General features: G+C 44.8%; 1 protein-coding gene across 4 annotated transcripts in view; it reads left to right on the top strand.

The window, feature by feature from the left end:
- The window catches only part of LOC131135817 (voltage-dependent T-type calcium channel subunit alpha-1I-like), a 101,439-nt gene extending 81,676 nt beyond the window's left edge, over positions 1-19,763 (top strand). For all 4 annotated transcript variants that reach the window (XM_058082134.1, XM_058082144.1, XM_058082154.1 and 1 more), the window contains 15 exons: positions 4-188; positions 270-396; positions 2,373-2,498; positions 2,596-2,685; positions 2,932-3,124; positions 6,960-7,111; positions 7,181-7,290; positions 7,346-7,479; positions 7,540-7,610; positions 10,956-11,034; positions 11,220-11,341; positions 13,507-13,779; positions 13,881-14,031; positions 14,762-15,321; positions 16,991-19,763. In XM_058082134.1, the coding sequence (XP_057938117.1) occupies positions 4-188; positions 270-396; positions 2,373-2,498; positions 2,596-2,685; positions 2,932-3,124; positions 6,960-7,111; positions 7,181-7,290; positions 7,346-7,479; positions 7,540-7,610; positions 10,956-11,034; positions 11,220-11,341; positions 13,507-13,779; positions 13,881-14,031; positions 14,762-15,321; positions 16,991-17,581 (2,964 nt within the window). In that variant the 3' untranslated portion in view covers positions 17,582-19,763. The remainder of the gene's footprint in view (positions 1-3; positions 189-269; positions 397-2,372; positions 2,499-2,595; positions 2,686-2,931; positions 3,125-6,959; positions 7,112-7,180; positions 7,291-7,345; positions 7,480-7,539; positions 7,611-10,955; positions 11,035-11,219; positions 11,342-13,506; positions 13,780-13,880; positions 14,032-14,761; positions 15,322-16,990) is intronic.
- The last annotated feature ends 2,001 nt before the right edge of the window (positions 19,764-21,764 follow it).

The raw sequence follows: 21,764 nt of genomic DNA on the forward strand, positions 1-21,764 counted from the left end.
AAGGTGGTAGCAATGGGCTTCTACTTTGGAAAGGGCGTGTACCTGCAGAGTAGCTGGAACATCCTGGATGGGCTGCTGGTGTTTGTGTCGCTAGTGGACATCCTGGTCTCGGTGGCGTCGTCGGGTGGAAATCGCATCCTGGGCATCCTGCGTGTGCTGCGTCTACTACGCACCCTGCGACCGCTCAGGTGTGTGTACGAGTTCATGCCACTTCCTTTCTTTGCGTGTGCTTGCATGACCTGCCGTGTGTATGTGTGCGTGTGTTGCAGGGTGATAAGTCGGGCCCCAGGTCTGAAGCTGGTGGTGGAGACTTTAATTACGTCCCTCAGGCCCATTGGGAACATTGTCCTCATCTGCTGCGCTTTTTTTATTGTCTTTGGAATTCTGGGAGTCCAGGTAACAACCCACACATTTCAGTAATTACTGTTATGAGGATATATCTTGTCAATGGACAATATTATACGAAGATTGTGCTTTTATTTTGAAGGGGTCAACACTACTCGCATCTACAATCTGCTATTAAATATAAGATGTTCACTGGCAGTGAGTGAACACACAGTTATTATTATCTAAATAGCAAGATCATTGTTATCTTACTATCTAACAACCTACGGCTGTTAGTCCCCCCTGGGAAAAAATAATGATTAAATAAAATAAAAATACAAATTACTGATAAGGGGCTGCACGGCGGTCGAGTGGTTAGTGTGGTTAGAGTGCCCCCCCCCCCATCTTAGTTCGGTCGGGACGAACAGCTTGTCTGGGGGACACCCTTCAGGTGGTTCTTGGTCCTGCATGGCATTGGACATCCTTCTCTCCACCTCCCAGTTGAGAGCTCCTAGCACCTGGGCTACAGGCACGAAGTTCTCTGGCACCACCTCCAACTCCGTGCGGCAGAAGATCCTGGACAGGGCGTCATTACGGGACCCGGGCCTGTAGGTTATGACCATGTTAAAGCGAGCCAAGAACAGTGACCACCAGGGATTCAGTCTCTGTGGAGTCCTGATGTACTACAGATTCTGATGGTCAGTCATAACAATGCCTCCACTCCCATAGCATCAGAAACGATGACCAGCAGCTCCCTATTCCCCACATCATAATTACCCTCAGCTTGGGTGGGGCGATGTGAGAAGAACTAAACAAAACGAACAAAATATGATGGCTCAGAAGAACAAAAGAAATATAGAAGAAAACAAGTCAAAAATGCAAGCCCACATTACCAACAATGTAACGATGTACCACTTCTACTATCACCATCTACTCTCACACAATGGTTTCTCAATCTACTCTCTTCCCCGCCTGGAGAGAGACCTTCCCTGTAAATGCTCGCTCCCCTCCCTTGGGCACACCCACTCAACAATAAGGGTGCAGCACCCTGTTTGCAATTTTGTTCAGTCCAACATCACCTGACCACCACTTGCGCGCCAATTTTGCTTCTTAGAGGGGCAAAACATCCTGAAGGTCCTAAGGGGAAATAGAAAGGAAAGAAGTAACACAAAACAGAGGCAACACAACAGAACCTAACAATAAAAGTGTCAATTGATATTGGTGCTGGTTATGAAGTGCCAAACAACATCGCTGTTATGGTATCAGTAATAATATGCGGAACAATATCACCATATCTGTATTGTCGATTTTGGTATCGGTAATGAAATGCTGGCCAATATGGCATTATCGATATCATGGATAAGGGAATCAGAAATAAAGTGCTGGACAAAATCAGTATCAGTATTGGTTGACATTGGTATGTATTGGTTGATATCGCTGTAAGTGGACAATATCGCTGTATTGAAACAATAGATATCGATATTTCAAAGGAAATGCTGAACAATAACTATCAGTGTAGTTTGTACCTAATCGGTATAGGCGGCACAGCGGTCAGTGGTTAGCGTGCAGACCTCACAGCTAGGAGACCAGGGTCCAATTCCATCCTCGGCCAGTTTGCATGTTTTCCCGTGCATGCGTGGATTTTCTCCAGGTACTCCGGTTTCCTCCCACATTCCAAAAACATGCTAGGTTAATTGGCCACTCCAAATTGTCCATAGGTATGAATGTGAGTGGGAATGGTTGTTTGTCTATATGTGCCCTGTGATTGGCTGGCCACCAGTCCAGGGTGTACCCCGCCTCACGCCCGAAGACAGCTGGGATAGGCTCCAGCACCCCCCACCACCCTCGTGAGGAAAAGCGGTAGAAAATGAATGAATGAATCGCTATATCAGTATCAGTAGGAAAGCCAACATGGAATAGCTGTATTTTCTGCAGTACCGTATTGTCCCTTGATAAGATACACTGCGTAAAATGCTGAAACGTGAACTGTCCTCACTTTTGTCAGATACAGTAAATGATGTGTACTTGAAGTGTGTGTTCTTGTGTAGCTATTCAAAGGGAAGTTTTTCTACTGCGAAGGCTTCAACGTGACAAACATCACCAACAAAACTCAGTGTTGGGATGCAGGATACCGCTGGCTTCGACGGAAGTACAACTTTGACAACCTGGGACAGGTTTGTCTATGTCACACACACACACACACACACTCGTGTACTGACACTCTCCAAGCAACAAAAAGCCTCTTTGAATGACAGAATGTTTCCCTTGCAGGCGCTGATGTCTCTCTTTGTGCTGTCGTGTAAAGACGGCTGGGTCAGCATCATGTATGACGGCCTGGATGCAGTGGGCGTGGACCAACAGGTCACTCCGCAATGACATATTTAGTCAGATGTATGAGATGTTCGATGTTCAGTCAGATGCTGTGTGTGTGATCTTGGATGTTTCCAAGAGAAGAAAGGGTGATATTTTAGGAGAAGTGGGGAGTAGATAAATGATGTGAGGTGACAGCGCTGCTGACTCAGGACTAACGTCTTCCTGTTTTTCCTCGTCTTTGTCATCATTCTCCTTCTTTCTTTCTCCCATCGTTCTCTCTCCTGCCTGCCGCAGCCAATCAGGAACAACAACCCCTGGATGCTGCTCTTCTTCATCTCTTTCCTCCTCATCGTCAGCTTCTTTGTGCTGAACATGTTCGTGGGCGTGGTGGTGGAGAACTTCCACAAGTGTCGCCAGCAGCAGGAGGAGGAGGAGGCCCGGCTGAGGGAGGAGAAGCGGCAGAGGCGGCTGGAGAAGAGGAGGAGGAGTAAGTGCAATGTTTATTCTTGTGTTTGATTTCTCCAGGTACCGCCGATCATAATGAAAAAAAACACCAAAGCAAAGTGCAACCACAATAATAAACGCATTGGATCCCCACACTTTCACGGCCACACCAATTCACTTGTTTTTAAGCTGCTTTTTCCACAGAAAAAGCGGCATTATTTATTATTCATTATAATTCGATGATCATTTGTGAATACATAATACTGGTAACATGAACATGGACATTTATACTGGCATATCAATTACTCGCCATTGTTTGTGGTCCCGGAACATACAGTAACTCCACAAACATCTACAGGTATGCTATTACAAACATGGAGATGAATTACATACATGTAGACTGTCATACGCCATTCATTATTTACAAGTTATATTGACTCAGGGTGAGTGAAATTGGTTTTTATGTAAAAATACAACCTACACAAAGAATTTACACTATTGCTCAAAAGTTTGGGATCACTTGCAAATTTCTTTGTTTTCCAAAGAAAAACACATTTTCATGCATTTCACAAACATTTTGATCCATTTCACACACAATTAAAATGAATCAGATGATTTTCAAAGAAGGATCTACATAGAGGCCTACTATCAACAACTGTCAGTCCTCTGCATCAATCTCCTGGTATGGCTGCTAATCCAAGTTCATCATTTTTTAAGGATAATAGATTATTAGAAAACCCATCTAAAAATCTAAACTAAAACTAAAATATCTGACCATGCTGTTAACTACTCCCTTCAGAGAGCAGCACAAACTGGGTCTAACAAGGACAGAAAAACGATGCACAACTGTGCAAGAAGACAAATATCTGAGAGTGTGTAGTTCAAGACAAAGACACCTCACAGGTCGTCACCTGGCAGCTGCACTAAATAGTAGCCGTCAAACACCAGTGTCATTATCAACAATGAATTGGCGACTTCAGGATGCTGGACTTCATGGCAGGATTGCCAAGAAAAAGCCGTGATCCCAAACATTTCAGCAGTAGTGTATATATCTATATGAATGTATGATGAAAATGAAGAAAATACTGCTTCCCTAGACTGGCACCAGTCCAGGGTGTACCCCGCCTCTCGCTCAAAGGCAGCTGGGATAGGCTCCAGCATATCCAGCGGTATAGAAAATGGATGGATGGATGCTTCCTTCCCCAGAAAAAAGATGGCTCATCTTATACTGGGGTATGTTAGGGTATATAAACTGGCAACCCTGTGCCACAGAGACAACCTGCTAGGACAAAAGATTGGAGTTATGATGCTAAGTGTATGATAATAAAGATGGGTCAGCAAAACATGAAATATTTGTATTGCAATTAACCAGAAATTTAACTTTTTTTTGTTTTACTTTTTCAAAAACAGGCCTTGATAAAGCGGTTGGTTGTCTTATGTTTAGGTTTGTTGCTGTCATGTTTGTTAGTTTTAATTCTATAATCAACATGGCTGCCTCCTCCTGACTCAGGCTGTCTTTGATAATTGGCATCAAACAACATGCTAGAAAAGTAAATAAAAAGAATTGTCAACAGTTTTAGCAAAGACTTTAACCCCCATGGTACTGATGTAGCATCCCCCTTATTCTCTTTATGCATACTGTATGAGAACATGCATAATTCCTGACCATATTATACACAGATAAACACCCGGCACTGCAGTGAAGGCACGCTTTTGTCTTCCCGCCTCATATCTGTCTCCTGCTGTCCTCCACGCCCTCATAAATGTCTGCAGCAGCAGGAGAGTTTGGCCCAAAGACACCTTGAGGGGACATGCAGTGTGTGTCTTTGTGATGGATAGGGATGGACTCATGAGGTGGCACTTTTTTATCACACACACACACACACTCAGTTCTCATCAATGACTTTGCTTTACTGTACCATCTTTTTCCATGCAAGACTTTTATTACCGTTGTGTGTGTGTGTGTGAGTGTTATTGTTATTGTTTTGTAGAGATGCATTAGTCTGTGAGTACACGCAACTTTGTGATGTGACATGTGCACACTAAGGGTGTGGAAAATAATCGATATTAATCGATACATCGATGCACATACGTGCGATGCGAGTGCATCGGCTCGTTCACCGGGTATGGATGCAATTGACAAGTGAAATCTTGATTCATTGCGATGCGTTTGAGGGTATCGGTATGCAAGCGCCATTTTATTCATGTTCAACTTCACCCCATATGCTGTTCCCCAGGCACCATGAATGCACCATCATTATTTGGTGTTTTATATTGAATACGGACGGAAGCCGTGAGGCACATACAACTACTAGTAAAACAGCATGGACGTTCGCACACAAGCAGCAGCGAGGAAGTTTCTATATTTAACCCCCCCTCCCCGCAACGTTTAAATTGTATTGTATTAAATTGTATTGAAACACTACGGATTCTCAAAGAATGGCGGAAAGCTCGACAAAACGTCCGTCATTTCCAAAGAATGCCGCGTTAAGAAGCCGTACAACGGCAGCACGACATGGGGGGTCACATGCAGACCCCCCCTAAAAAGGAGACACCACAACACGGACAAGTCTACTGCCCGCCCCCGTCTAGTTCCTCGCCAGACACTGGGGAAAAACCAAGCAAATCAGGTCAGAACAAGTGGATCTTCTATGTGTCCGTCCCCAACAAGTGTCCCCCCGTCCCCGAAGGAGTGTTCAGCACAGCAGGTGACATTAGAAAAGCAGAGCAGTTGGCTTCTTCCTGAAGTTGGAAACAATTTCAAAAGGGTAGAAGTTGTTTTACACTTTCTGCTCCCCACTACTGTATTAGCCTAACTGCTAGCTCATTCATATTAGCAGTATGTTTTGCAGACAGGAATATAAACAAACATTGATTGCACTGTTGAAAGTGTCACTTTAACTTTGCTGTTGCTGTATTGTATATATAATGTATATAAATGTGTATATATTGTTGAATTGTTTTACTCCACCACTGAACCACTGCTATTGTAATTGCATAGCCGATGTGAAAGTGTGAGGAAAGTTGTTTTTGAAAAGTTGTTGCTGTTTTAAGATGTCAAAAAGAATGATCAAGAAGTGGTGCATAGTAAAAAAAAGACAGACAGTACTTTAGTAAAATACTGCCAAGTGCCTAGAAGGAATAAAGCCAAATCCTTTTTGTAGTACCATACTGAATTTCATTTTTTCCCTTTGCTTATTTGCATCATGTTGAATTGCATCATATCACAAGAAAGTGCACCATATCATATCGGACTGCATTCATTTGAACTAAATGATTATTGCATCGTAACGTATGGTATTGCATCGCATGGTATTGCATCGTATCGCCAGAAAATTCCATGTATCGTTAAAATATGGTATCGCTGGCAGTGCATCGAGATGTGTATCGAATTGTCCTCAGTGCTGAGATTCACACCCCTAGTGCATACGTAATACTAGGTGCACTGTGGGGGCAAGTACTTGTTACTTTTTGGTATACCTGGTTTTATAGCTAAAAATACACAACTTTGAGGAGACAGACTTTGCAACTATGTGGAGACATTTAGTTTTGCAGGTACACATTCTATAGGGACATGCTGTAGGCTGTAACTCTGATACACACATAACACATGACACATAAACTTGTAGGTACTGTACCCATTACTCTGTGGGGGCTCCTTGTTTTAGAGGTCCCCTCTCCATCGCTGTGACACCTAGTTTTCTAGTAAATAGTAATCTGAGGGGACAGATAACTTTGCAAGTACGCATTACTCTGAGGGGATGCCTAGTTTAAGAGGTAGACTTTACTCTGTAGTTATATATGGTACGTAAACACAGCGCTACTGAACATTAGTGGTCCTATTTCTAGCGTGACCAAAGTTCTTCATTGTTCTGCAGAGGCCCTGGAGAAACCGTACTATGCCGACTACTCGCCGCTGCGTCGATCTATCCACAACGTGTGCACCAGCCATTACCTGGACCTCTTCATCACCATTATCATCTTCACCAACCTCCTCACCATGAGCATGGAGCACTACAACCAGCCTCAGGTAACCATGGCAACCAGCTGCCCATCAACCAGATGCACATCATGAATATGCCGTGTCTGTCCTCTGCAGTACCTGGTGGATATCCTCAAGTACTGCAATTATGTCTTCACTGTGGTTTTTGTCATCGAGGCCATCCTGAAGCTGATCGCCTTCGGCCTTCGCCGCTTTTTCAAAGAGAGGTAGTCACATGATCTCCATGCGAAAACATGTGACGCTGACTGCTGTGGTGTCCAGGTGGAACCAGTTGGACCTTGCCATCGTGCTGCTGTCCATCATGGGGATCACGCTGGAGGAAATCGACCTAAACGCCTCGCTGCCCATCAACCCCACCATCATCCGCATCATGAGAGTGCTGAGGATTACGCGAGGTACGGCAGCGAGGACGCGCGCAAACATGGAAGCGTGTCAATGCTCCTCATGTGTTTCAGTGCTGAAGCTGCTGAAGATGGCCACAGGGATGAGAGCACTGCTGGACACCGTCATGCAAGCGTTGCCTCAGGTACGCCTCATTGCATATCATCATGTGATATGTCACTTTTACCAGCTTTTTTAATGAAACCTTGAAAAAACAATACGCCAAAGCACAAGGTGGCTCTGTAAGTCTTCACTGTCAGGCAGGGTGACTACCCTGTTCCCATTTTATCCGCTTTATCATTCCTATTTTGTATTATTTCAATGAAAGCTCCAAAGATCCTCTATGTGACAGGAGTGCTCTGCTGTCTTTAATGACCTACTGCCAAAACACTCGTCAAAGATCCTCTAGGTGACGGAGGATTTCTTCTGCTGTTTGTAGCAGTCTGCTTTAAAAAAACAGTAGTCAAAGATCCTCTATATGATAGGACCACTTTTGAATAATATAATGCAGGAATCTGCTGAAAAGAATGCTTGTCAAAGATTCTCCATGTGACAGGTCCATTCTGATATTTTCAAGTCACAGTTTCTCTGCATGACAGGAGCTTTTTAGGGTTTGTAGGATACTACCACAAAAGTCAAAGATCTTCTACATGAAGGGCGTTTCCCACTGATTAAAGGAAAGTCTCCTGTTCCAGCGTGTGGATATCTTCTTCTTCTTCTTTCTCTTTGGGGTTTTCCCTTCAGGGGTCGCCACAGCAAATCAATTTCCTCCATCCAACCCTGTCTTCTGCATCTGTCTCTCTCAAACCAACTACCCTCATGTCCTCTCTCACTACATCCATAAACCTCCTCTTTGGTCTTTCTCGATGTCTCCTACTTTCTTTCTTCTTCTACCAATATATTCACTATCTCTCCTCTGGACATGTCCCAACCATCTCAGTCTGACCTCTCTGACTTTATCTCCAAGGCCTCTAACATGTAATGTCCCTCTGATGTACTCCTTCCTGATCCTATCCATCCTGGTCACTCCCAATGAGAACATCAGCATCCTCATCTCTGCTACCTCCATTTCTACTTCCTGTCTTTAGACTGTCTCGAGACCAAACAACAGTTTTCAACAGGTCTCAGTTTTGTATACCTTTCCTTTCATTTTAGCTGAAACTCTTCTATCACACATCATGCCCGACACTTTTCTCCATGCCTCTATGCTGTGAGAAGGGCAGAGAATGTGCAAAGAGCAGGGAGGAGGCAATGAAATAGAACAAAACAACAACATGGAATTGCTGACCAAAGAGCCAAGAGGCTACAGAAAATTTATGTGATGGAAAAGATACGCTTTGATATGCACTGCATTGCTTGCACATAGGTTGTGGTGCATTCATAAAAACTATGCATGCCACAAATTTAACATTTAAACATTTTCTGTGCACACTGGAATGCAGCCCCACACACTTTACACCTATTTCTCACCTGTTAACCACCAATTTACTCATTGACCTTTGGGGGGGACAAAGTGCGCGCAAGTGTAAATGCCACTTTTGGTTAGTGATTTATGAGGCCTGGCAGGTTATTTTCCCACATGAGTCATTTCTTGAAGCGTGTGTGAGCAGGAAGACATTTTCACACTTGATCGCCATCTTACGTTAACACTGGGGGTGAGGCCGAACCCCAATACGATATTTGGCATGGCACCAATAATGACTTTTTTTTAGGAATAATGAATTGGAACAAATACTTTTTAAAATATTAGTATTGGGGAGCAATGAAAACATCCCATCAGAAAGCTGCATTTCTTGGTGAGGCCGCAGTGCATGCCGGATCAGCCAATGGAATGATGACTGGTGTTCAGCAGTCGGGGGCGTGGACAGAGCAACACAAGGTTGTCTGCCTGGCCCTCCTAGCAATGGATGAGGCACTTGGTTAGTTAGCATCCGTATTTAGCTGTGTAAACACACTACCTTTCTCTTTCTCCATTCCTGCTCATTTTATACTTATTTTACAAGCATAAAGTGTGTGATGTTTAAGGAATAAAAAAAAAACAACTTACATTTATTGATGCAATACATTAATGGAACAATTTTGCCCAGTAATTTCCGACATGGTTGTAGCCTGGCTAGCTTTTCTAATGGGATGTCAGCCTCTGCAAACTACAAAGCCCTCAACAAACTTGCAATGCCCACGCTTTATGATTAAGGTACAATAAGGTGCACACAAACACAGTAGTTACATAGGAACTAATGAAGAACTACTGTGGAACTAATGAGTAGAGTGGTTACAGAGGAACTAGTGACAAAGTCATGAGTAGAGTAGTTACTGAGGAACTAATGAGGAAATCATGAGTAGAGTAGTTACTGAGGAACTAATGAAATAATGAGTAGAGTAGTTACTGAGGAACTAATTAGTAGAGTAGTTACTGAGGAAATCATGAGTAGAGTAGTTACTGAGGAACTAATGAAATAATTAGTAGAGTAGTTACTGAGGAACTAATTAGTAGAGTAGTTACTGAGGAACCAATAAGGAAATCATGAGTAGAGTAGTTACGGAGGAACTAATGAGTAGAGTAATTACTGAGGAACTGATGAGGAACTAATGAAGTAGAACTAATGAGTAGAGTGGTTATCGAGAAACTATTGAAGAACAAATGAGGAAGTCATGAGTAGAGTCGTTACTGAGGAACTAATGAAGAAATGATTAGTAGATTAGTTACAGAGGAACTAATGAAATAATTAGTAGATTAGTTACAAAGGAACTAATGAACTAATTAGTAGAGTAAATACTGAGGAACTAATTAGTAGAGTGGTTACTGAGGAACTAATGAGGAAATCATGAGTAGAGTAGTTACTGAGGAACTAATGAGGAACTAATGAGTAGAGTAGTTACTGAGGATGAACGAATGAGGAACTAATGAGTAGAGTAGTTACTGAGGACAAACTAATGAGGAAATAATGTGTACAGTAGTTACTGAGACGAACTAATGAGGAAATAATGAGTAGAGTAGTTACTGAGGACGAACTAATGAGGAAATAATGAGTAGAGTATTTACTGAGGACGAACTAATGAGGAACGGTTAGGGTTAGGTAGGTTAATTCCCTCGATGGCCTAGGAAATACAGAAACATGTATACAACACAAATATGTTTATATGGTAGATAATCCATGGAACATCCATAGGCATGCTTTCAGCAGGAACAACAAGCAAAAAGGGGTCTCATCAGAGTGCTTGTAAATCATCTTTCGAGGCATCTGGGCGCCTCCTAGCAAAGAAGGGATGTGGCGTCACACCGCCGCTTGTGCTTTCTTTGTTATCAGAATAAATGAGCCTGAGATATCTGGGATTCTGAAGGCATGATAAAGGCACAATCAAGCTTAGCTTGTCTATGCAACCTCCTTTTGTTTGTCCCTCTCTCTTTCTGTGTATACCTGTCTCTTTATGTGTTTATCATACTGTGTATATGTATATACGTACTGTATATGTATGTATGTCTGTCTAGGTGGGGAATCTGGGTCTGCTCTTCATGTTGCTGTTCTTCATCTATGCAGCTCTGGGAGTTGAGCTCTTTGGAAAACTGGGTTAGTGTGTGTGCACATGCATGTATTTCAAATGTGTGTGTGTGTGTGTGTGTGTGCGTGTGTTTGTGAAAGAGACAATCTAGCTGTCTTGCATACATTTTTATGCATTAATGATGTGCATTCGAAAATCAGTTGTATTTTCACTTCCGTCCTCTTTCGTCTAACGCCGTTCCCATCCTTTCTAGAGTGTTCTGAGGAGAACCCATGTGAGGGCCTCAGCCGGCACGCCACCTTCGACAACTTTGGCATGGCGTTCCTCACGCTCTTCCGTGTGTCGACAGGGGATAACTGGAACGGGATCATGAAGGTTATTCCTCAGCTTTGGTGATGATGGATGGATGTGAAGGGGCGTTTGTGTCTTACACTAAGCTTACTTTATGAGACGGGTGGTGCATTAAGCGGCGGGCACGTCACTGTTGTCTCTCCAAGCAGAATAAGAGCTGCTGGTGAACGATAGAAAGGCGAAAAGACACAATTATGCTCAAGGTCTTTGATCCACCCATGTCTCCCCCTGTTGGGAATGGCATGAAGTACAATGTGCCGCATTTATTTACATTTCAACATGTTTTCAATATATGCTCAAAAAATTAATTTAGTTCATTTATGTCATTCAAAAAATGTGTTCCATGCATAAGTTTGTTTAACTAACATAATACAACAGTTCTGACTACAAATTTAAAGTATAGTCAACACCTTCTTTATTATTTAATATGTTGATGCTTGGGCTGCACGCAGGCCTCACAGTTAGGAGACCCGAGTTCAATTCCACCCTGGAGTTTGCATGTTCTCCCCGTGCATGCGTGGGTTTTCTCCGGGTACTCCGGCTTCCTCACCCATTCCAAAAACATGCTAGGTTAATTGGCCACTCCAAATTGTCCATAGGTATGAATGTGAGTGGGAATGGTTGTTTGTCTATATGTGCCCCTGTGATTGGCTGGCCATCAGTCCAGGGTGTACCCTGGCGAAGGCGTTGGATGAAGAGGGGGCTGTGAGTGCAATGCGTATGTGTGTCTTTGGATGCATGAGTGTATGGCCTGCGACCTTCCCCCTATCAGGTGCCCAGTCTTGGAGCTCAGTTCGCAGTGTGTCATTGCGATAAACAGCAGTTGCCATGGAGACTTCTGTGAGAAGAGAAACAAACAGGTGTCCGTGAACAAATAATGGAGGGTCACAGCGTCCCGCTGCCGCAATCTCTTGGGAGAAGTTGTTTTCACAACGGTTAGCCGTAGTGGGGACGCTGAAATCCAGATTAAGAATATTGTTTGGGTTAGTTCGGGCAGCCACATTCCAATAGACCGGACCACCCTATTGTCCATTCTGGTCTCCCAATTGAACCAACTGCCTTTGCAAGGCCGATATCTTCTCCAAGATGGCATCCTTGTTGTGATTGGCAGACACAGTCGGAGTGTGAACGGCTTTGCCCACCAAATCATTCACGATGGGCAGCTGTGGGCAACTCCATCCGCTGCCTCCATCATACCAATTCTGTGATACATCAGGAAAGTGTCCAATCCAATCAGCAACAGACCTGTTGTCATGGTTCCGAAAAGGTAGACGTCTTCCATGTCCTCCACGGAAAGAATCGCCAGGCACATGACCTTCCACTCCCCCTAATACCACGTACCCAGCGGTGAACGTTCCGTCAGGGCAGATGGGTTCCTCCGAACCTGAGCTTCACGTCGAGAAGATCGTGTCAATTGTGTGGCGAGACCAGTTGTTCAATTCCATGATTTAGGTTTTTGGAGAACAGTGCAGAGAGAGGCTCTTAAAAAAGAATAAGATGGGACTAAAGGAGACATAAGAAACAAGCAAAGCAGGGAAGAGAGGGGAGATAAGATGAGAGGCGAAAGATGCAACCTCCTTCGTTGTGAACAAAAGCAAGAGGTACATAATACAGTGTATTATTCAACAGCGAACAATGCATGGATGGAGAGGGACTGCCTCCTACCACCCAGTAGACCCTGCCTCACACAGCCAGGCTGAGACCCCTAGACCAGAGAGCCACCGAGGGCAAAACCAAGGCCGGACTCCCAGACTCAGCCCTCGAAGCCACCTATTTACCTAGCACTAGACTGTTTAATGGCCGCACTGTGTCTACGTGGTTAGCATGTTAGCCATACAGTCAGGAGATTGGGAAGACCTGGGTTCAATTCTCTGTGTGGAGTTTGCATGTTCACGCGGGTACTCCGCTTTCCTCCCCCATTCCAAAAACATGTAAGCTTCAGTGGCCACTGCAGATTGTCCATAGGTTGTGTGTCTGTATGTGCCCTGCCATTGGCTGGCCACCAGGGTGTACACCCGCCTCTTGCCCAAACTCAGCTGGGATAGGCTCCAGCACAGCCCTGCATAGAATCGGCGGCATAGAAATTAAAAATGTAGACATTAAAAATGTTTCATCACGGGTGTATTTTTATAGTATTGTGCAATGGGAACGATACTGTATATGTATTAACAAGTGTTTTAAACTTCAAGGACACGCTGCGGGAGTGCCGCCCCAAGGACCGCCACTGCCTCACCTACCTGCCGCTGATCTCACCCGTCTATTTTGTCACCTTCGTTCTGACGGCTCAGTTCGTCCTGGTCAACGTGGTGGTGGCCGTCCTCATGAAGCACCTGGAGGAGAGCAACAAGGAGGCGCAGCTGGAGGAGATGGAGGAGAGAAGGGAGCGTGAGGAGGCCAACAGGAGGAACAGCACGGTGTCGGCGAGCGGAGATGCCGCAAACAACGGGGATGCACCTGCCCATGTAAGGAAAAAAATGTCAACATCACAAACAAGTATGAAATTTAGTGTGAATGTCCATCTTGATGCAGGCGATGATGATAATGATGGCTGATCTCACTGCAGGTGCAGGTTGAGGGTGAGGACCATTGCCGTGGAAACTTGCTGAGCTTTGGACGCATGCTGTCTCTTCCCAGCGAAAGCTACGGTCAGCCCCCCAGATGTCCTCCGTATCCTCCGGTTGGCATGGAAGGATACACAGCGTACAGCTACTCAGGTCCGTTTTTGTTAAAGGTCACATATTATGGTATTTTTCAGCTATTTAAAGGAGCTCAGTGTAGAGCCGTTTCTCCTTCACATGGAGAGGAGCCATTTGAGGTGGCTCCGGCATTTAGTCCGGATGCCTCCCGGACGCCTCCCTGGTGAGGTGTTACGGGCATGCCCAGCCGGGAGAAGGCTCTGGACAGACCTTGGACATGCTGGAGGGATTATGTCTCACAGCTGGTCTGGGAACGCCTTGGGGTCCTCCCGGTGGAGCTGGAGGAGGTGACCAGGGACCGGGAAGTCTGGGCTTCCCCTGCGACCTGGATAAGCGGAGGAGAATGGATGGAAGATTTCTCATTCAGAAAAATAATATCTTGGTATCCTGGGGGCACTAGGACCTAATTGATTAATTAATCACACAATAAATGAACATTAATTGGTATTGCCATGTGCATACATGTCTGATTTCCACATATCGTATTTTGTGTATTGCTTTCCTCCGCCATTCAAAAAACACGCATGTCAGCTTAATTGGCCACTCCAAAATGTCCATAGGTATGAATGTGAGTGTGAATGGTTGTTTGTCTATATGTGCCCTGGGATTGGCTGGCCATCAGTCCAGGGTGTACCCCGCCTCCTGATTTTCTGGGTGGCTAATACATAATAGAGGACCTGAAACGACAGTCAGAGTTCACAGTGAATTTGCAGAAAAGTAATCATCTGCTCAAAAACTTCCTTTCTAGGCTCCATGTCCTCACTGGGTTCCAGCGGGGGCGGCTCCCTCCTCCAGGTACCAGGAGCTCTGCCTGCCATCAGCCACGCCTCCTTGGGATCGGGACGCAGCACCCGGCCGATGATCCGCCTCAGCAGCTCCCAGAGCATGGACAGGTACGCCCCCTACCGAGCCGGTCCATCAGACAGTGGGGACGCATGCAGGCTGAGCCCGGCTCACGGCGCGAACAGACAAAGACTCAATTCGGCTCACAGCATCGACGGATGCAAGTTCAACCCTGCCCGAGCCATGGACAGACACAGGCTGAGCTCGCCCCACAGCATGGACGGGTACAATGCAGATGTGGAGCTCGGCGCTGAGAGATCCAAGCTGGTGTCCAGCTACAGCATAGACAGACATCCGTCCCTCAGGCTGAGTCCTCTACACAGAGCCAGCAGGGGGCCCTCTCACTGGCTCAGCCCAGAGGAGAGTCTGGACCGGAACAAGCTGAGTCCCTCCTATGTCCCAGAGAGTTCTGTCCTCAAGAGGCCAGCATCATTCCGCACTGCTAGCAGACAGCTGCGGAGACAGGTGTGTCTTTTATTTGGATTCTAAATTTATAACTGTGACTTGTTTTGCTTTAGACCAGGGGTGTCAAACATACGGGCTGCGGGCCAGATCAGGCCCACAGATGGGTTTAATCTGGCCCGTGAGACAATTTTATAGTATAAAAATAGCGCTGGATGGCGCTATCGTAATTGCAAGCAAACTCTTCATACCGGCGCAGAGCAAATAAAGGTGCGGCACTATGTGAGTCTTCATGCTGACAAATATGACAACTTTCAATAGCCACGTATACATGGACCCAAATATTCCGATTGCATTCGGTTTATTTGCTCAAACGGAAAGAATGGAACCTTTGTATACACCTCATTCCGAAGGAAAAGCGCCAATTCGAATGAACATATAATCGGATTAACAGGGATGGAATATTCCTTTCCCCAATCCAATTGAGGTATCTTGTACCTGCTGAAACGGAAAGTTGTCAGGGTGCGTTCTTCTTCTCTGTCCCACAGAGCCTGACACTGTTTTATAACTTCATTCTGACCTGAACACACACTGCAGTACAATTTCAACACTATATACTGTATGTATGTCCATCCCACACGTCTCTACTTCCTTCTTCCTTTCTTTCACATTCTCAGTACAAGAATGCGTGATGCATTCAGGCGCACTCCGAACATCACAAAAACGGCTTAATAATGTGTGTGTGTGTGTGTGTAAATAAACAGGAAGATCAAGAAAACATGAATTGGATATTCTTATCACTCACTTCCTAACTCTTAAGCAGTTTAATGAGATTCATTAACGAGTGGTGTTCAAGACCCACGTAAATGATGATGATGATGATGATGGGTGAGATGAGAAAGAGTAGAGAGCTACATTTTATTTTATTATTATTATAATAAAATCACTATTTCTATTTTATTTTTGTTTTATTAAAATCACGGTATACCCTGATTTTACCGATTACTTAAATGTCAACATTGCAGTAATTGTGTGAAATTACTGCAATGTCACAGTACAAAGAGTTGGCATGTTTTGGTATATTGGTTAAACTTCATATATCGAAAGGGAAATATTTTATATTGAAAACATTTTTATTAAAATGGTTATTATTTAGCTGCACGTGTCTAGTGGTTAGTGCACAGACCTCACAGCTAGGAGACCAGGGTTCAATTCCACCCTCGGCCATCTCTGTGTGGAGTTTGCATGTTCTCCTCGTGCATGCGTGGGTTTTCTCCGTGTGAATGGAGTGTGTGTGTGAGTGTGAATGGTTGTTTGTCTATATGTGCCCTGTGATTGGCTGGCGACCAGTCCAGGGTGTACCCCGCCTCTCGCCCCAAGACAGCTGGGATAGGCTCCAGCAACCCCTGCAACCCTCGTGAGGAAAAAGCGGTAGAAAATGAATGAATGAATGAATGGTTTATAATGTTTATATTTATTACCACATAAACACACATAAAAGTATAGAAAATCGGTACGGGTGAACCAAGTATCGGTACAAATGTGAAAGTACCTATCCCTAGGTTTAGTATGTTATTGTTGGAGGAGAAATTGCAAGGAAACAAGGCACTTCCAGCTTGACAAGCTTGCCTTGTAGCTTTCCTAAGTGGTTGGTGCCCCATCAAAGTTTTATAATGTACAAACGTCAGTGTCCTTGTAATAAATTCATGATTTGGGCTTTGTGCATGTGCAGGAAGCCGTGCGCTGTGATTCTTTGGACCAGAGCGGCTCAGCTGACAACATGACGGATGGCCACCTACCCATGCCCGCCCCCTCCCACACCCCGCCGCGTCAGCGGTCGTCCAGCGTACACACGTTGAAATTCACTCAACCCCAGAGGGTCATCTCCTGCAAGAGCCACAGTCAGGGTCATGGTGACACCCGAACGGGACCAGACTCAGAAGCGAATGTTGTGGAGAAGCGGCCCATTAGCCCACAGGGCATCAGTGGGGACTCCCCCTCGCCGGCTGGGCTCTGCCCTGCCCCCAGGTCAGACGCGGGTCCCCAGTTGGACGACATGGACGAGGAGGTCCGCAGCATTAACACGTCCGCTCACACGCAACTTTCCCCCTCCTCACACAAAAGCAGACACCTCAGCCAATCCGTGTCCCCTGTGTCGGGCAGGAACAGGAAGGAGAGAATGAGCCCGCCACCGGGTGAGGAGCCTCTAACCATGGTGACCCAGCTCATGGACAGCAGCGTCGAACTCAGGAGGCGAACGTTGTCGTTTGACGCCACGACTCTTCCTCCCAATCAGACTGAGTCGGGCTCTGTGGACGACTGAAGACATTCTGAGTCAAGAACACTTGAAGGGCCTGAATTGTTCCGGTTTCAGGCCACACCCACCTACCTTGTCCTGTCCTATCACAGGCCGTGTGTATGACTTGAATATGTTGAAACCACTTCAAGACCAAGACCATTCTTGGATGAGGGTAAACTCTTTTCTCCCAGTGCAGGTTTTTGCACACCGGATGCACAAATAAACCTTCCCAGAGTTTAGAGACAAAGTTACTTCAAAGTTATGACAAAGTCACTAGTACTTCTTGCTAGATTTGCTCGCCACGGCCTTCGTTGTTTTCCCGCTGCACCATTCTGAGAGTTGTCGTTCTTAGTTTTCATGCAATTGTAAAAAGAAGTTAACCACTGCAGGGTTTGTGTTCAGGTTTGGGGTTGGCTTACAGTTGGGTTTTTAAGTTGTTTGGATTATGGTCAGGGTTTGTGGTTAGTGCGTTGGAGTTTGGCGGCGGGTTGGGTGAGGTTAAGGTCTGTGGTCGGGGTGAGGTTTTGGGTTGGGGTGAGTGTCAGGGATTGACAGTTTGTGGTTGGTGTGAGGGTTTGAGGTTTGATTAGGGTTTGCAGGTGTGTTAGGGTTTGGCGGTGGGGTTTGGGTTTGTGGTTGGGGTGAGTGTTTGGTCTGGTGTGGCAGATGGTTGGATTCCGTCAGGGTTTGTAGGTGTTAGCGTTTGGCAGTGGAGTTGGTCGAGGTTAGGGTTTGTGGTTGGGGTGAGGGTTTGAGGTTATGGTTTGTATCGGACTAGGTTAGTGATTGTCGATTATTTTTCCGTCATGTACCCCCGATTTTGAAATACTATTGAGAATCTGATCATATATTATCTATATTATCTGTACTGTACAAACTGCCCCACTATTTGAGAAGCACTTGGTTAGTTTGGATTCTGTAGGTCCGTTGGGGTTTGGCAGTGGGGTTTTGTTCGGTTACCTCACACTGAATCTGTTGCGGCGCCATTGCGGCCCCCCGAAGCATTCCGCAAGATTGAAATCCCCGTTGCATGTTCACACGAGCCATCTCCGTCAAGAATCTTTTTGGGGGGGACGCTGCAGACGCCGGAGCACTCTCTGGTCAAGTCAACGGGATATTGATCAACATTGTACACTCCAAGAACAAAAAGCAATATGAAGTGATTAAACACTACTTAATAAAAATAATGAAAAAAGATACAGTATTGTAATAACTCATTGGAGAAGTCAACACAGATATCATCAACACCTCGGTTGTGCAGACAAATATGGTGATTGTTTACAAGAACTTGTATAGAAAGCTAGTTATCGTGTGGACATCTGCTCTCGCGAGTGCGGTTTCCGCAACCGGAGTGGACGCTCGCCGATCAGGACCAGATTGTGAGCCCAGTCTTACGGTTCGTGGTTGTGGTGAGGGCTAACTTTGGCTGGGGTTTAGTTAAGCCGGTTTTCAAGGGTTGGGTTAGCGTCTGGGCATTAGGGTCAGGGCGAGGGTCAGGATTTGGTTAGGATTTGGGTTTGCTGGTGGAAAGAGTTCTGAAACTGAATTATTTTGAGGCACCCATTTTAAATACAATGAAAATAAATTTAAATAGAATAAAACATGTTATGACCATTCAAATTAGAAACAGCTCTCAGTAAGATAGAATGCTTTTCTAATTGAATGCAAACTACATCCACAGTAATAATATTATCAGTATTATTTATTTTTATCAAGCTACCGCTTCGGTCCAGTTGATTTTTTAAGCTTGCTGCACTACTGTGACCTCTCCTTTAGTGCCCTCTCTACCTCTTTCTTTCCTCTTCTCCAAGCCTCCTTCCTCTTGTCTTTGTATTCTCAGGGTAGACGTAGATGACAAAAACAGCAAGTGTTGCACTGCCCCCTGCTGTTGGGAAATGGAATTGATGCTCTCTTTTGATCTGTTTTTTGTGTGTTTCAAGCCTTCCAAGAGGACATGATTGGGTGAGAAAGAGGGTGCAGAAGGGCTTACTCAGGTTGTGAAATGTAGAGTGATTGATTTTTCGAACCAGCGCCATTGATGTGAGGAAGTGATGATGCTGATGTTTGTGGTAACCACAGGAGGCTTTACAGCAAAAGCTGACATTGTTGGTGATGAAATGTACAACCACACAGCAGGGTTTGCTCTCAAGCACTGACAAGACTTTTGGACAGTCCTGGAATAAAACTACTTCCTGTCTGACTTTTACTGATCATCACCTTATTTATAACATGCCACAAACCACATAAAACCTTCTTAAAACGCCTACTCACACCGAATTTGGTACTTTTCTCACTCTCATTACTGCCCAGCAATGCACCCCAGTTGCACCAAACTGTACACACCATGGTGCGAACCTACACCAAAAACACACTTTGAATGCATGCTCGCAGTGGTTGAATGTAACATTTTAAAACGTTTTAATGTAAAATACTTTTCAGTCCACAACTGAACTGCCATATTGCTGTGAATATTTGACATAATCCAGATTGACATTTCTCAGGATCGCCAAATCTGGATGTGTTCAAATAGGATAGGAAATCACAATGTTGACATTGTTAACATTGACCCACTGACCCCAGCCAGTGTGGGCTCAATTTTATATAAGTCTATATAAGTACATACAAGTGCACTATCTAGTATATACATACAAGTACACACTCACATTCATACCTATGGACAATTTGGAGTGAGTGTGTGGCATGTTTTTGGAATGGGGGAGGAAACCCACACATGCACAGGGAGAACATGCAATCTCCACACAGAGCGGGCCGAGGGTGGAATCAAACTCGGGTCTCCTAGCTGTGTGGCCTGCGTGCTAACCACTCGGCCGACATTCAGCCGTTATTATATCTTAATCTTCCAATTTTTTCCACACTTAATGCGGCCAAAACCGCAAGAAGGACCCCCACACGTTACACCGCCGGAATCATGACACTCGGAACTAGGTCGCTATTTATTCTTTGGACAAATTAGTGTTAGCATGGCGATGCTATTAACAAAAATGTTAAAAAACGGGCCCCTAGATTAGGTACACCCAAATCCATTTTTAGAAACATCACATGCCAGAGAAAAACGAAAATTTTTAGACTTTTTCAAACAGACTTTTCACAGCCTTGTAGCTCAGCCATACGGTCACAAAGAAGTGTGATTAATGGCTCATTTTTTAGACAAACTTTTCAACTCTCTCTGTGGCTAATTCGTTTTTTTGTTGGATGTTTAGTTTGGGTTCTATATTTGTCAGAAGGAGGTGTGCGCAGGGCCAAAATCCACCACTCTGAAACTAGAACATCGGAGGCCGAAAAATAACTTTTTTTTTGCAAACAACTCCTCCTCCTGGCCACACCGTTTTAGCTAGCTTGATTTCTTTTGGTGAGAACTTGGAAATCTTTGCCCACTTTACAAAAATGTAACTCTTATGTCTGAGAGATGTACGGATCGCCTTCTGTGGCCCCTAGAAGCGACAAAAGCCCCAAAATTCTCCGATTGACTCCCATGTTAAAGACACTGTCTTTCTTTTCTCCAGCTCTTCAACTTTCTATGTTTTCGACCCGTCTATTGCGGTCATTTCTCAACCGATTTGCAAAATGAGCAGATCTATGCGAAGCCCCAACCCCGGAGCCACTCACGGTCATCTTGTTGTGTCAATATCTCGAATCGTTTGGATGTAAGAAGCTTCTGTTCGACATGAGCAATTCAGACTTTTCAGTGTTTTGTGCTCATTCATTGTCAATATGGCCGCCATCTTCTCCTCCTCCCAGCCCCTCCCTTTGAAAACGACTGTGTTAGTCATGTGCGATTACAATGATTCCTTTCCCAGCTGATACCATACAGCTCATGTATCTGGTAGATTTTTAAAGTTTTTTTTTTTCTAATTAAACACAGTGACTGCAGTCACCTCAAAATATCAACATGAATCCATGATACAGCATTAAGCTGTGTTATCATCATGTCAGGAATCGATAGTTTGGTATCGACCTGCACGTCACTACCTCTCTGCCCTTTAGTACTGCATGATAAGGCAAGTGCTGCTTTCAATTGGAAAACACATGACATGATGTGCAGACACCACTGCAGTGCCTGGCAACTTTCACTACTTGATGCTATGTTGCTAGGTGTGAGCATGCTAATTGCTAGCATGTTAGTATTTAAGCTAATTTACTCACTTCCAAAGGCAAATACACACATGGCCTCATGCAAGGAAGTTAT

This window comes from Doryrhamphus excisus, chromosome 1, assembly GCF_030265055.1.
Source record: "Doryrhamphus excisus isolate RoL2022-K1 chromosome 1, RoL_Dexc_1.0, whole genome shotgun sequence".
Taxonomy (NCBI): Eukaryota; Metazoa; Chordata; class Actinopteri; order Syngnathiformes; family Syngnathidae; genus Doryrhamphus; species Doryrhamphus excisus.